This window comes from Stenella coeruleoalba (genome assembly GCF_951394435.1).
Source record: "Stenella coeruleoalba genome assembly, chromosome: 19".
In the NCBI taxonomy this organism is placed as follows: Eukaryota; Metazoa; Chordata; class Mammalia; order Artiodactyla; family Delphinidae; genus Stenella; species Stenella coeruleoalba.
Window position 1 is genome coordinate 4,325,859 of NC_137165.1, and position 14,619 is coordinate 4,340,477.

The following is a 14,619-nucleotide window of genomic DNA, read 5'->3' on the forward strand; positions in this document are numbered from 1 at the left end:
CCTGGCCAATGAGATATAAGGAGACATTCCTATCAAAAGCTTCCATTCCAAGTAAAAAGGCAGCACGGCTTGAGGGCTCTTAGTTCCCTAACCAGGAATCGAACCCACATCCTCGGCAGTGAAAGTGTAGGATCCTAACCACTGGACCACCAGGGAAATCCCTAAAAAGGCCAAGTCTCATAAGGAGGCTTCTGCTTTTCTACACCATCCCCTTTCTTCATTCTTTCTGCCTGGAACATAACATGATGATGGGGGAGTGGCAGCTATCTTGTGGTCTTGAGGACAAAAGCCACAAGCTAATGACAACAGAGGAAAAAACAGCAGCCAGCTATGTAGACAACATCCTTGAGCACTAGTTCTGGGCTCCTAATTTCAGACTCAAGAGAGTAATAAACCTCTCTTGAGGTTTATTACAAAAGAGTAATAAACCCTTTATTTGCTTAAGTCACTGCTCTTCAAGTTTTCAGTTACATGGAGCTGAGCCCATTCTCAACTCATAGCTTTTTCTCCTTCTCTTCTTTAAAGTCGTCAATGTTTTTTTGAGAATGATTATCATCCACGTGAAATTTATCTCTACATTCTTCGAGCATCTACCACACCTCTTACACTTACAATCAATCCAAATAACATCAAACTGAATTTAAAACAATTATATCAATAGAAAACAGAATAGCCGAGATAAATGCATTTTTCATCTAACTTAGAACACTGGCTGAGGCATCTACGTGGCCCACTCCTACCAGAAACCAAATGAAATGATGGAATAAAAATGAAAATTGGAGAAAAACCTACATCAGCAATAAATTAAGTAAAGAGAGGATACTAAAACCCTCAAGAAATGTTTGTTAAATACAGTGCAGATGAGTTGAAATTGAAGACAGTTGCTGAGAGCTGACTTATTACTTTCACTATTTGAATAGTAGAAAATTAAGTAGAAAATTAAGGTAGTAGACTACCTTAATACCAAGTGGGAAGAAAATGGATAAATATGGGAAATAAAGGCTATCTGACGGGACCCTGTCTTCCTGGCTGGTGTGGAGGGTGAGGGGCCAGAAGCAGAGGCCAGGGTGGACCACGGCGACATGTACCCACTTCATGCAACAGCAGGACTGTCTGGAGGCAGCTGCATCACAGCTGGAGGGAGAGAAGAGCAGTCACACCAGAGAGAAAGCAGGGCCTGGCCCAGACGTACTTCTCACAGAGCCGAGGCAGAGATGAATCTGAGGACCCTAACCCAACGAGCAAGCCCCACACCAACACTGCTCCTGCACAGCGGGTATGCCCAGCAGGCGGGGGCACTGGGGCAAAAGCTGGGCACAGACACACTGTGTGCTGAGCATGGAAGCGGATGGCACGAGAAACCAGACTTGGGAAAAAGTAGGATGCTGGCTCTGTGGTTTCAAAAACACGTTGGAAAAACCTTTTCAGAGAGAAAGTTCCCTTGCTGGTTGCCTCTGTGTCTCCTTTGGGCCACAGGAATGTTTTACCAGTAATGGAAACTGAGAGCCTCTATCCTCAAGCTTAAAATGCAAGAGAAGTCCAACAACACCACGTCAAACTGGGTGGTAGGTTATCATGTGCTTTTTTGTCTTCAGACAACACTACTCATTAAAAGAGAAGGTCATCAAAAACAGGGTGAGCGCAGGGACACAAAAAGATATGCACAGAATCAGAATTTTTTAAAAAGTACAGAAAGCATTTACATTATGATCTTACTTTTGTTTAAAAAGCAAAAATATCTGAATGGCATGTATAGAAAAACGTTCTAGAATACACCAAAATCATCAAAATGGTTATTATTTTGAGAGGGTAGACTTATAAGGAGATTCCATTCGTCTTACTTTTGCTTATCTATTTGTTCTAAAAGTAAACACTTACTAATAAAAATACTGCTTTAACATTTAACAAGTATATAAATATTAAGGTATTTATTTCAAAATATATATTAAAATTTTAAAAATTAAAATTCTACTCAATATTTTTATGAAAATGAGAAAAATCCTTTACGCAGTATCTCAGAGCTGATGATTACAGTACGTTGACTTTTAAAAACTACAAGCAATCTAAAATAAAATTGTATCCTCTATTCTTGTTTTTTTGTTTTTTTTTTTTTCCTTTTAATAAAAAGCAGCATTCTAGGTTCTAGGGGAAAAAAGATCTATACACTGACAGACTGTAGTTTATATCAGTTCCATGGACAGCCCAATCTATTGGTTCCAATAAACAATCTATTTTAGTATTCTGGTCTCAGAAAATGTGCTGTAGCTTTTCAGCACAGACATTATTCAGGAAAAAATTTCTGCTTTTTATTGACACATATTAAGTATAAACTCAGCTGAATCACCAAAGCTTCTTATGATCCTAATCCAAATAAAATTTCTTCACCCCAGTGTGGTCCTTGCAACAAACTCCAAAAACATATTGTAAATAGCTCAGCTGGCAAGAGAAACTCAAGGGAGACATATTATTACTTCTTTATAAACTCAGTCTTACTTCCTTTCACAGAAAAAAAATCTCTTTAAATGGCATTATCTCCTGCAAACTTTGGCCCAGATCCTGGCATAAATGCCAAAGCATCATCCCACTGCCACCCTCTTATCCTACAAAGGAAATGCAAAGATGTCACTGTGTGGCTCTTCACTTAAATCTATAGTTAGTTATCCTCGGCGTATTTCAGCTATAAACAGAAGGAGGCAAAGAAAGGAAGACTAGTTCTCTAAAAGTGATCACTGACTCCCAGGTATTTCTGTCTCGGCTATCATCAGCCATAAACGAATTGCCCAAGATATTAAGAGTCCAAAAGAAATCAATTTATAGATACCAGGGATTTTCTTTAAAAAAAAAAAAATCCTGCTGACTCCAAGACGTGTGAATTCAAGTAATAAAATAAACAGGGAGGTAAGAGGTCAAATAAGAGGGTCGGGGTCACCCGAAGGGTGCTGCCTCTTTAAATGGAATAAGCAGAAGGAAATGACTTTAATTCAATTAGCTCGTCCAGAAGCCTGGGGCATGGAATATATAAAATGCTCCGAGGACAAATTTACTGCCCAGGGCTTTTCCATCTGTGGCTGCAGGGGAGGCTGCTGCTCTCTGCCCCCTCCGAGATGTATACCTCGCCTGTGCACATCTCTCCTGTGTGGTCCAGAGCCCCCAGATGGCTGCTCCCGTGCCAGTGGTGGCAAGGGCTGCTCTGGCTCACGGGAAGTAAGGCGCGAGCTCTCCCACATCCTCCAGGCCACTGGGGCTGGGCCTGGCCCTCTGCCTGTGCAACCCTTCCTTCACTTTCTCGAAGGGTGGTCCAGGACCACCGGCATCACATCATCTGCATGCGTGCCAAAATGCAGAGCTTTGGGTCCGGTCCCAGGCCTCTGGGAGTTGATCTCAGGGGACAGCAGAAGCCCCATTTGAACACACGTGCCACGTATGCTCCTTAGCAACTGACACCTGGGGACTGGTAAGTCGACAAGCAACATAAATAGAGCACAACATGTACCATTAAAGAAGGGATGTAGTCATTACTTTAGATTTCAGACACCATGTTTTAAATATCAAACCCTGCATCTGGAATGCCTATTCAGATATACAGCACTATAAGGTACAGAAAAGGAAAACCAATACAACATCTGGTATGAAGGGAAGGAAAATGTGCCCCCAGCCCCCCCCAAATGATCCTAAACCAGTTATCATCCTTTCCTATCTGTCCCTAAAGAAATAAGCATTATGAAAAAAACTTGAAGACGTTATTTTAAATTAGTAATTTAAAGTACCTCGTTTGAGACTCTAACAAGAGACATTGATAATTAGTTCCTGACTTTGCAGGCTGTCATCGCTGACTTCCTAACTGCCAAATAAAATAACTTCATAGCCAGGCATCTTAGGAGACCTCTACCATTTAAGTGTTGATCACTTCCTTTATGGACTGGCTTTCTTTTGGCTTCCGTGACAAAGCCACTTCCTCTTTCCCTTCCTCTGACCATTTATTTCCTTGCAGACTCCATTATACACTCTGCGCAATCCTTAAAAGGGGACATGCCCCAAAGTCCTGTCCTTGGCCTTCTGCTCTGGTCACTCTACACTTGACCCCTGGCAACCCTGCTCACCACCACGGCTTCACAGTCAACCCTACACTGAAGACCGCTTGCTCTTCTGGCCCAGTGGTCTAGCTGAGCTCCTGTCCTTCACAGCCAGTGCCCACTGGACCTCTCCACCTGGATATGCCAGCAGCAACTCGAATTCTGTGTGTCCAAAACTGTTCTCCCCCCAAACCTGGTTCTCCCTTCACTGTTCACATTCTTAAGTCTCAACACAACCATTCATCCAGTCTTCCACAGCAGAAGGCCCCAAGTTGTCCCAGAGCAGGGGCAGCAAACTCAAGTGCCTGCAGGGGCACCCAGGTGACGAAGTTATTTTATTTATTTAAGAAACAAGTGTATAGGTCTTAACATGGTCTCTTCTACACAATTTGCAGATGTCACCCCATTTAAAACTCAGTATTGACCTAGGAAGTAGGTATCATTATTATCCCTACTTTACAGATGGGTAAACTGAGGCACAGAGATGTATGGAACTTGCTCAAGGTCACTCAACCAGTGAGAGAGAGGATTTGAGGGCAGGGACTCCAGCCCAGAGGTCACTACTCTACGTTCTCTCTCAGAACTGGGCCGCGTGGAGGATAGCAAGGAGCACAGTGCCCAGGACCGGGGAAGGCTTGCTTCCCCTAACAGCAGTTAAGACTCCTTGCAAGTCTGTGTCCTAAACCTTCTATCTTATGGCCCCCAGCACTCCACCACGTCTACCTGAGGTTCTGTTTATTCCACTTCCTTAATATTTCTCTCTCTCTCTCTCCCCCCTTTTCTCCTTAACTCAGCCCCAAGTCATTTCTCAGTTGACCACCACTGATTTGTTTCCCATCATCCTTGCCTCTCACTAGTCCATGCTCTATAGCTGGGGTCAGCAAACTTTTTCTCTAAAGGGCCAGACAGGAAATAGTCCAGGCTTTCCAGGACATAAGTTTTCTGTGGCAATGACTCAATTCTGCTGAGGTAGCATGACACCAGCACAGAACCAACGGCTATGGCTGTGTTCCAATAAAACTTTATTTACAAAATCAGACAAGCTTTGCTCAACAGTGTAGTCACCAGCTTTCTTCGCAGAGAAACAATCTACATTCCCACACATGTGGGACAATCCCAGAGGCCCTACAAGAAGCAAAGCACAACAGTGAGCTGGGAGTCCCAGGGCCCATGTGTTCACTGCCCATCAAGCCCAGCAGTGCAGTCCTTCTTGTTTCCAGAACTGAAACGGAACACATTATCTTACTGCATCGTCACAGGGTAGTAGGTGTGAACACACAAAAGACAAGGAAATAAGCAGGATAAATATTCTGTGTTAACTGCAAATAAAAGAGAGACCATTTTTAGTACAATATGTTTAGGGTAATACTATTTACTATTCTGCGTAAACAGAATTCCAAAAATTTGATTTCAAATCCCAATTAAGTTGAAGAGAGGAAAAATACTAAGAGGGGACCCGTAGTTTCAAAATCATTCCTTTTGGGGCAATAACAAAATTAGCATTTTGTTTAACCAAAAAACAAACAAACAAAAAAAACCAAACCACTCTCAAGTAAGAATCTGACTAGACTGGAAAAACAAAGTACCTGTGAGTTTGATTTTGGACAGCCGAGCCAAAATTCCTGGCAAATCATCCACACGCAGCTTCATCTCTTTCCACTGCTTTTCTTCTTTTGTCTCTGTTCCCACAGCTATAGAGCCTTCAATTACTGGGGTGGGTTCGAGTTCTATTGATTCTTTTTCATTTGGCTTTCTGGACAGAGACAAGCGTGGGGGTGAAAGAGGTCTCATCTCGTATATTTCGGCTTTGGCCTCATCCAAAGATGCTTTTTCAAGGAAAGGAGATGCCACTGGTTCCGGCTTTGGTTTCATTTGCTGGTTGAAGCTTCTGTTCAGTTGTGTGACATACTGAATAAAAAAGGTACACGTTACTAGGAAACCAAGGCCCAAAATGCTCTTAAATGTTTATTCAGTAGCACCTTCCATCAGTCCAACTTGTAAAATACCTAAAAGATTTTCCTATACCTTTAAAAATACTCACTGAAGTAACTTGTGTTAGAGTGTTACATGGGAATCACTCTACTAAGAAATATGGAGAATACAGTTAACTGGTTTTTCAAATTCTACGGCTTAGAAAATCCTAGGAATTTAAGTTCCTTGAAAGAAAGATAAATTTATTTCATATTCATCTCCCCCAGAATTTCCCTCCATGTAGTACCAGAAACTGGAGGTTGCATATTCCAAATACAATGAAAAAGTTTTCTATAATCAAGAGCCAAGGCAACCTGTTGACTTTCCATGTTCCCAGGTGAACAGTGCATGCAGACGTACTCAGTGGGGGACACAACCCAGGGCTCAGTGACCTTAGGGCAGTGGGTGTGGGGAAAGAATTGGATTTTAGAGTCAGATAATCTCTATTACTTACTAACAAAAGGAGTAAGTATGACTAATATCCTTGAGGCACTTCACAGTTTCATATAACATATATCTTTAGAGTTTATTGAATACATATCTCATCCAATGTTCTCAAAAGTTGTTAAAAAAGACGGATCATTATTAGTATCTCTCGCTTTAATTTTCAGATGAGGAAACCAAGGCTCGGAAATAAACTGACAGAGAAAAGAATCAACAACTAGTTACTTATAGATGCTCCTGGGACTTGGAGCAACCTATCCTGATAACTAGTTAAGCAATTTTTCATTACATCACAAAGACTTGAAATTACATATACTCATCTTAGAAAGGAGTTACAAACTCATGAATGAATTCAGAGTTCTGTTTACATAAAAAAGGCATTAAACATATTTGAGTTTCTCTTCTAAACATCCATTATCCTCGATCCCCAACTTTAAAAGTCTGAACATTTCTGGAAATTAAAATCTCTCATCAAAACAATGTGCTTCATTAAGATTTTAAAAGTTAAAGTGGGCATTTTAAGTTAAAAAAAAAAGGTGAGAGAAATGTCAAATAGGACTTCAGAGTATGAATTTGCTATTCTTTCCTGCTTGCACTGAAATCATGAGTTTTTAGCTGTCGTTTCTTCATCCTATGATTCTTTGCCATTTGAGAAAGTGGCAAATGTAAGTTACCACACTGCCGATACCACGAAGTCGACCTGGACAAAAGTCTACTGAGCTATATTACCAACGCCCACTGTAAAATGCCCAGCAAATCACAAACTCAATTTGTTTGAATCTGCTCAGAAGGGCATGTGTTTAAAAGACTTTTGAATACACTGCTGATGTTAGAAAACAGGAAGGTCACACGGTTAAAGCAATTATTTCTGTATTACTGATGTATTCACAGAACTTTAAAGAATTTAAAAAGTTGCATCATAACAGTTCAGCTTTTCCTAATTGTGGCCTAGTCAAAACATGCCAGCAGTTTTCAATCTTTTCCCAAACTTAATCAATAAGTTCAAGATCATACTGTAAAACTCAGACACCAGAATTATTCTGGTTTCAGTTAAGTATAAACAGAACAAGGGATTAAAGTTGTGGATAAACTTCAGACCACATGAAATAAAAGTCCTTTTCAAAGACTACTTCTTAAAATTCTTCTTACAGTCCCCTCATACAGGGAAAGTAAAGGCAGGGAGCACAAAGTGAGGATGGTCTTCTCAACGTACCATGTGCCTGAGGAAGTTAAAGTGCTGAAATGTAACCCACTGTTGATTGACGTTCCTGAGAAGATGCAGGAACCTACGAGGTGACTCCTGCAAGGCTCTCCTTTCTAGATACCAGACACATCCTCCTACCCAGCCTGTAATAGAGAGGAAGGGGGAAAAAATGTTAAAATCGTTAATACTTCTCACCAAGTGATGACTGGACCTACCTAGAAGCAGAGCCCACACCACGGTAAGCAACACATGAGTGATAGATCAGAACTTTGAAATGACCTGATCCAGACCTGTGAATGAACGGTATTGATCAGCCCTGCTCACCGTTTAAGTGAGTGTAATTCTCCAGCAGGGCTAGGGAACATTTTCATCTCAGGATCATTAGGCTTTTATTATATCAAATGCTGAAATGACCAAACCATAGATCTTTTTAAGAATAAAATATAAGGCTTCCCTGGTGGCACAGTGGTTAAGAATCCACCTGCCAATGCAGGGGACACGGGTTCGATCCCTGGTTCAGGAAGATCCCACATGCGGCGGAGCAACTAAGCCCATGTGCCACAACTACTGAGCCAGCGCTCCAGGGCCTGCGAGCCACAACTCCTGAGCTCACGAGCCACAACTCCTGAAGCCCAGGCGCCTAGAGCCTGTGCTCTGCAACAAGAGAAGCCACTGCAATGAGAAGCCCGCGCACCGCAACGAAGAGTAGCCCCCGCTCGCCACAACTGGAGAAAGCCCGCGCACAGCAACAAAGACCCAATGCAGCCAAAAATAAATAAATTAAAATTTTTTTTTAATTTTTAAAAAAGAATAAAATATAAAACAATCAGTTCAGTCACTTTTTAAAAAGTATAAAATAAGAAGCAGAATTTTTCTCAATAAATAACAGTAAACTGGAAGATATGTTTCAGATTAATATTTTGGCCATGTCAGGTAAGCCAAGGAAAAGGGAGAGGAAATAGCTCTCAATAAAGTATGAGTCTATGAACCTAGTTAGGAAGAAGCTATTTTTGTTGTATCCGAATTTGGCTTTTAATCATTTCTCTCTAAACCTTCTCTCAAACATCAACAAATCCAATGCTTCCATGTAAGGCCTCATCCTGGGCAAGCCTTCAACAGGACCACAGCACAGACCCCCCCCTCCACCTTTCTTTTAAGTCTCTCCTTCCATGGCTTCCATGACCCTAAGGACCCCTGGTTCTCCACCGCCCACAACTTATCAGTTCTCGGGTTCCTGCGGTGGCTCCTCTTGCTGTGTCAGCCACGTGAAGGCAGCTGTGTCGTTGCTGTTCTGAGCACTACATACTGTCCCTGAACAAACGTAATTCCAGGGTAATTGTTCATCTTCAACCCATTTCTAGAGTCACTACGCCTCTTTCCATCTGCTGAGTATCTCCACGTGGATGGGTTCTAGTACGTCTCTGAGAATGTTACTCTCACCCTTATCTTTACTCTGTTCCCTACTGCTGATAGAACCATCGCCTACTTGAGATTCCAGGACCACCTTGAACTCTTCCTTCATCACCTAATAATCATCAACTCCAGTCAACTCGGAAACACTGGTCAAATCTGTCCACTTCTTTCCCTGCCGCTGAGAGATACAGACCCTTGTCATCCCACACTTGGACTACGGTACAGGCGTGGGATTCAAGCCACTCGCCCTGACTTCGGTTAACTCTCTTTCCTCTCCCACCCAAGTCCCATAGAGCCAACGGTTTTCTTCTGAAGCCCGGAATACACATCACCTGCCCAAACCTGTGCCTATGACTCGCTGTCTCGGGCTCTGCACTGCACGCGCCACCATTCCAGCTCGTGCCTCTGCGCTGACGCTGCTTCCTTGCTGGCACGGTCCTGCCTCCACCCGCTGCCTGTAAACTGTCGAAGTCTCCTTCAGCTGCCCTATCACGTCACACTGTTTCTGTGTGGCACTTCTTTCTTTCTTTCTTTTTAAAGATTTTTTGTGATGTGGACCACTTTTAAAGTCGTTATTGAATTTTTTACAATATTGCCTCGTTTTATGTGTTGGCTCTTCGGCCAAGAGGCATGTGGGATCTTAGCTCCCCGACCAGGGATGGAACCTGCACCCCCTGCATTGCAAGGCGGAGTCCCAACCACTGGACCACCAGGGAAGTCCCTTGTGGCACTTCTTAATGCAAATATTTCCATTTGTTTCTGCATCATGTTTTTCAGTTCCTCAGGGGTAGGGACTCTCCTTTCCTCACCTCTGTTACAACAGCTAGCAGAGTGCCTTCCATATAAGAATGAGATGATGTCTGATGACTGGGTCACCCACATCGCTCACCTGGACTGTGGGAAGGAGAGCTATCACCACCCCTCAGTAAACATGGCAATTATCTTAGACTGGAGATAAGTCCCTTCCTTCTTCACTGGAATCAAATTCTCAACCCTCAGGTAAGTATGAAATGCTTATTTTCCACATACATGAGAATATGTGTTATCTGTATATAGGTACAGGAAGGAACAGTAGTGTTGAAATCAGGCCACTGATTGAAATTTCCTTTGAATTCAGTCCTCTGATAGTAAGGGTCTGTTATCTATTTACTTGATGCCGCATGTATTTCCTTTTTGGCCTTGACATTGTTCTTTGGGATAATACAATTTTCAGTATTAAAAGATTATGTCGAGAAGACATCAAGTTTTATTGTTCTGGGCCTTAATTTCAAAACGAGTTTTGAGTTCCATTGGTCCAATGAGAAATGCATGTTCCTGTGAGGAAAAGAACCACTTTGGAAAATATCTCTCAAGATTATGTGGGTTAAAACCGAGATTTTACGGGGGGGAAAAAAAACAGCTAGGAAAACTGCACTTTTAAATGATGAAAAAAACACTTCATTTAGTCAAAACACGTCATATCTCTATGAATCAGTGCCCAGAAATTTAAAGACATTTTGGTCCCATGTAAACAAATGTAGGTTTGAAGATACACATGGCTTATAATAGATGCATTAAAAATCTGGAAACAGGGCCTCCCTGGTGGCGCAGTGGTTGAGAGTCCGCCTGCCGATGCAGGGGACACGGGTTCGTGCCCCGGTCTGGGAGGATCCCACGTACCACAGAGCGGCTGGGCCCATGGGTCATGGCCGTTGAGCCTGCGCGTCCGGAGCCTGTGCTCCGCAACGGGAGAGGCCACGACAGTGAGAGGCCCGCGTACCGCAAAAAAAAAAAAAAAAAAAAAAAAAATCTGGAAACATATGATCTTATCCACTATTCATCATCAACACTGAGTCATGATCGTAGGGCTTTTAAAATGAAGTACACACGACTTCCCTGGTGGTGCAGTGGCTAAGAATCCGCCTGCCAATGCTGGGCACACGGGTTCGAGCCCGGGTCCGGGAAGATCCCACATGCCATGGAGCAACTCTGCCCGTGCGCCACAACTACTGAGCCTGCGCTCTAGAGCCTGCGAGCCACAACTACTGAGCCCATGTGCCACAGCTACTGAAGCCCACACGCCTTAGAGCCTGTGCTCCGCAACAAGAGAAGCCACCGCAATGAAAAGCCCACACACTGCAACGAAGAGTAGCCCCTGCTCACTACAACTAGAGAAAGCCCGCACGCAGCAACGAAGACCCAATGCAGCCAAAAATAAATAAATAAATAAATTTATTTATTTTTTTTTTAAAAAAATGAAGTGCACAGATAGGAAGCTGAAAGGTCCTGAAAAGTTTTTAATGGCTATAAAATTCTTTGAAGCTTTAGAAGAACAGTCAGGCATGACCCCTAGATACCTGATACAGTCTCTATTTACCCTTCTGCCACCTTCCCCCCATGCTGCTTCCATATCAAGCTCTTCCAGTGGATCTTCCAAGTGGATCATAGCAGGTTGCACAGACCACTTACTAGCAGATCTTTTGGCGATTATGTTCATAGCTTCAGGAAGCTAAGCTGTCTGTTAATTCCCCCCATACCTGCATCAAAAAGATGGGTCCAGCAACAAACCATGTGGACCATATGCAGTCCACTTACTGAACTGGGGAATTCTAAGTAGTCAGGCGGACTTGTCCTATAGGAAGCTGAAAATACAGAACTGAAAGGCAGAAAAGCAGCCAATCTTGAGGAACGCACGCTGGAAAAACCTCCCTACAGAGGTGGTAATTCAAGCACTAAGAAAGGATGAGCTCTCTGAGAATGAGTGTCTAGGGTCAGGATCAAACATGCACAGTCGGGGATGGGAGAAGGCAACAAAGAAATTCAAAATGAACTACAGACCCTTTAGATAAAATGTATCATTATGGAAAATCCCAGTCATACGCAATAGCAGAACACAATGAGCCCCCATCACTGATTCCCCCAGCTTCAACAACTACCAAACCTCTGCCAATCTTGTTTCATCTATACACACTCCCGCTTCTCACCCTCCTGCCCTCCTTTTGAACCAGAAGAGACCTTGGAGATCATCTAGTTGAACTGCCTCATTTAATAGGCCCAAAGGGAGTCCATCTCCAACATGGGCCACCAGCAACACATTCGTGACCCATAAGTTATCATCCTAAACTACGGGGGGAGGGGGGCAAAACAATTCCCAACCTCCAGTTTAATAACTCCATCAGGAGAAATTTCATTCATTCACATGTAATTATTCAGCACCAACGGTGTACCCCCGGTACTGTGTCGGGCACTGGGGACACAGAGGTGAACCAGAGAGATACCGTCCCTGCCTGCACAAGGGTCAATCTTCTAGTTAGGAGAAACACGTAATAAACCGGTTATAAATAAATAACTACAGACTGTGCTAACCATCATGAAAGAAACAGGGTGATGCAAGAACAGAGGGGCGGGGGGCTCTCCTTAGATAGGGTGGTCAGGCCTCTCTGAACAGGTAACATTTGAGCTGAAACCGAGCCAAGGGGCAGGAAAGTGCATCCCACTTTCAACATATAGCTGTGACAGGTCCTTGGCGTGGAAGGATTATATCAGGGACCACGCTAATGGAGAAAGACAAAAGTCTGGGGATCAGGGGGTGGTTGTGGCCCGCTGTCCATGGTGGTCATCATCTTTATCATCGCCATCATGACGCTTTATCCTGGAACAAGGCTTCCGGGTTGGGGGGTGGGGGAGAAAAGCACTTGCCCGGTCCTTCAAGCGGGACGTACGAGTAACTTACAAATGGCTAGGACCTAAGACTCTAATAAGCCCAGAGGTTCGTGGAGCCCCCAGGTTCTACTCCGCTCTCTCTCCCGCAGCCTCCAGTCTCTGAAAACTGAAAGAAGCACCAGACATCGCGCCCAGGGGGAGAAGGAGATGGAGACGGTGCGGACCACCGGGGCCCCAGTGCAAGACTAGACCCTAGCTCCGTGGCCTCTTCACGTCAGGCTACTCCAAAAGTCACTTCCCGCACTGGTGCCCCGCCGACCTCGCCAAGGGCTCCCAAGGTTGCAGGTAGGCGGAACCACGGCGTCACACGTGGCAAAGAGAAGAAAATTCCCCCAAGGTGGTGCCCGAGAACGGGCGCAGTACCTGTCATGACGCGCGAAGACAGAGTATGCGGGGATGCGGCCATCACGCACGAGTCCGGCGGCCCCCCGTGGTCCCCGCGTCCTCTCTCCTCACCGGCTGCTGGGCGCCGCCATCTTCTTTTCCCCGCCCCCCGTGAGAGGAGCGGGAGCTTCCGGTTCGTCACTTCCGGCGGGCGGGACGCGGAAGTGGAGGGCTGTGGCCTGAGGAGCGTTGACCGGCCGCCCGGCTGGAGCGCGCTGGGCCTAGGACACGGGACCTGAGGTACCTTCGCGGGGCGCGAGGAGCGCGGGGCGGCGGAGGCTTCCGAGGAAAGGCCGCGCGCGACGGCTGACCTGCGCCTCCCGCCCCGAGGCCGGCATCCCTGGCCGGACCCGAGGGGCCTGGCGCTTAGGCAGGGCCGGCCGCGGGCTGCTTGCGAGCCGCTTGCAGTTATCTCCGGGATACTTTTGGGCCGCCGAGGCGCCGGGAGGAAATGGTTCTGGGGACGGTGCCCCCAGCTTCCAGCCTCATCGGTTACAGCTTTACCATATTCGCTGTCAGATGCGGGGAGCGACGCACGCGGGCTCCTGGCCCCTGAGCCACGCCGAGGAGTCGTCAGGAGCATCTCGGGACGAGGAAGGTGCGTGCAGAGTTTAAGGTTCCAGGCTCCGGAGTGACCTCTGTATTCCTGGCTCCACCTTCTGGCCTCCTGACGTGTTGAGCAAATGACCTAAGTCCCCCGAACCTCGGTTATGTCGCTGTGCGACGGGGATCATAATAGCATATGTCCCATAAGATGGTTGAGAGAATTAAATGATGCCTCTGCAGTGGGTACCCAGCCAGACTCCTGTCACGGCCAAGAACTGATAAGTTATCATTCGTGTCTGATTAGGAGGGCAGGTTTCAGCACTCCTCCTTTCTTCCGGTTTTGGTGTTGGAGTTCCGCAACTAACAGTGCACTGAAGGAAAAAGATTCGGCATTTGAAAGAGAAGAAATAGGTAACTGGGTTCTAGGAGGGTAATTTCTCTGTCTTCAGTGCTAAGGTGATAGGTGGTCATGTGGGTCATCTCGGCTAGCATTGCCGGGCACGGGGGTACCGAGAAGAATGAGACCCCCTGACTGTGTTAGAGCTGACACGGTACCAGTGGGGCGAGAGGGGTTGTCAGTTAGCAAGGTCGGTGTGATGGGGGTGATGCAGAAAGTGCTTCAGAAACCCAGGTGAGGTAGCAGTTCTGTGTGGCTGGTCAGGGAAGGCTTCGGAGATTTAAACTTGGTACTCAGTTGGAGGAACAGTAGATTTTTCCTGCAAACAAGGAAGGGAAAGGATATTCCCTGAAGAGGTAAACAGCATTAAATACTATGTTAAAAGTTTTCAAAACGCCTTGTAATTTTCCATGTGCTTTTTAGAAACGTTTGGTGTTGACATCCACAGGAAAAGGTAACCTCTTTTGAATAACAAGTTAAGGCTC

General features: G+C 45.1%; 1 protein-coding gene across 1 annotated transcript in view; it reads right to left on the minus strand.

Moving 5' to 3' along the window:
- The window catches only part of COX10 (cytochrome c oxidase assembly factor heme A:farnesyltransferase COX10), a 110,397-nt gene extending 97,108 nt beyond the window's left edge, over positions 1-13,289 (minus strand). Inside the window, exons 1-3 of the mRNA XM_079903872.1 lie at positions 13,171-13,289; positions 7,702-7,835; positions 5,660-5,981 (exon numbers count right to left, since the gene is read on the minus strand). Of these exons, the coding sequence (XP_079759998.1) occupies positions 5,660-5,981; positions 7,702-7,835; positions 13,171-13,213 (499 nt within the window). The 5' untranslated portion in view covers positions 13,214-13,289. The remainder of the gene's footprint in view (positions 1-5,659; positions 5,982-7,701; positions 7,836-13,170) is intronic.
- Positions 13,290-14,619: the final 1,330 nt, after the last annotated feature.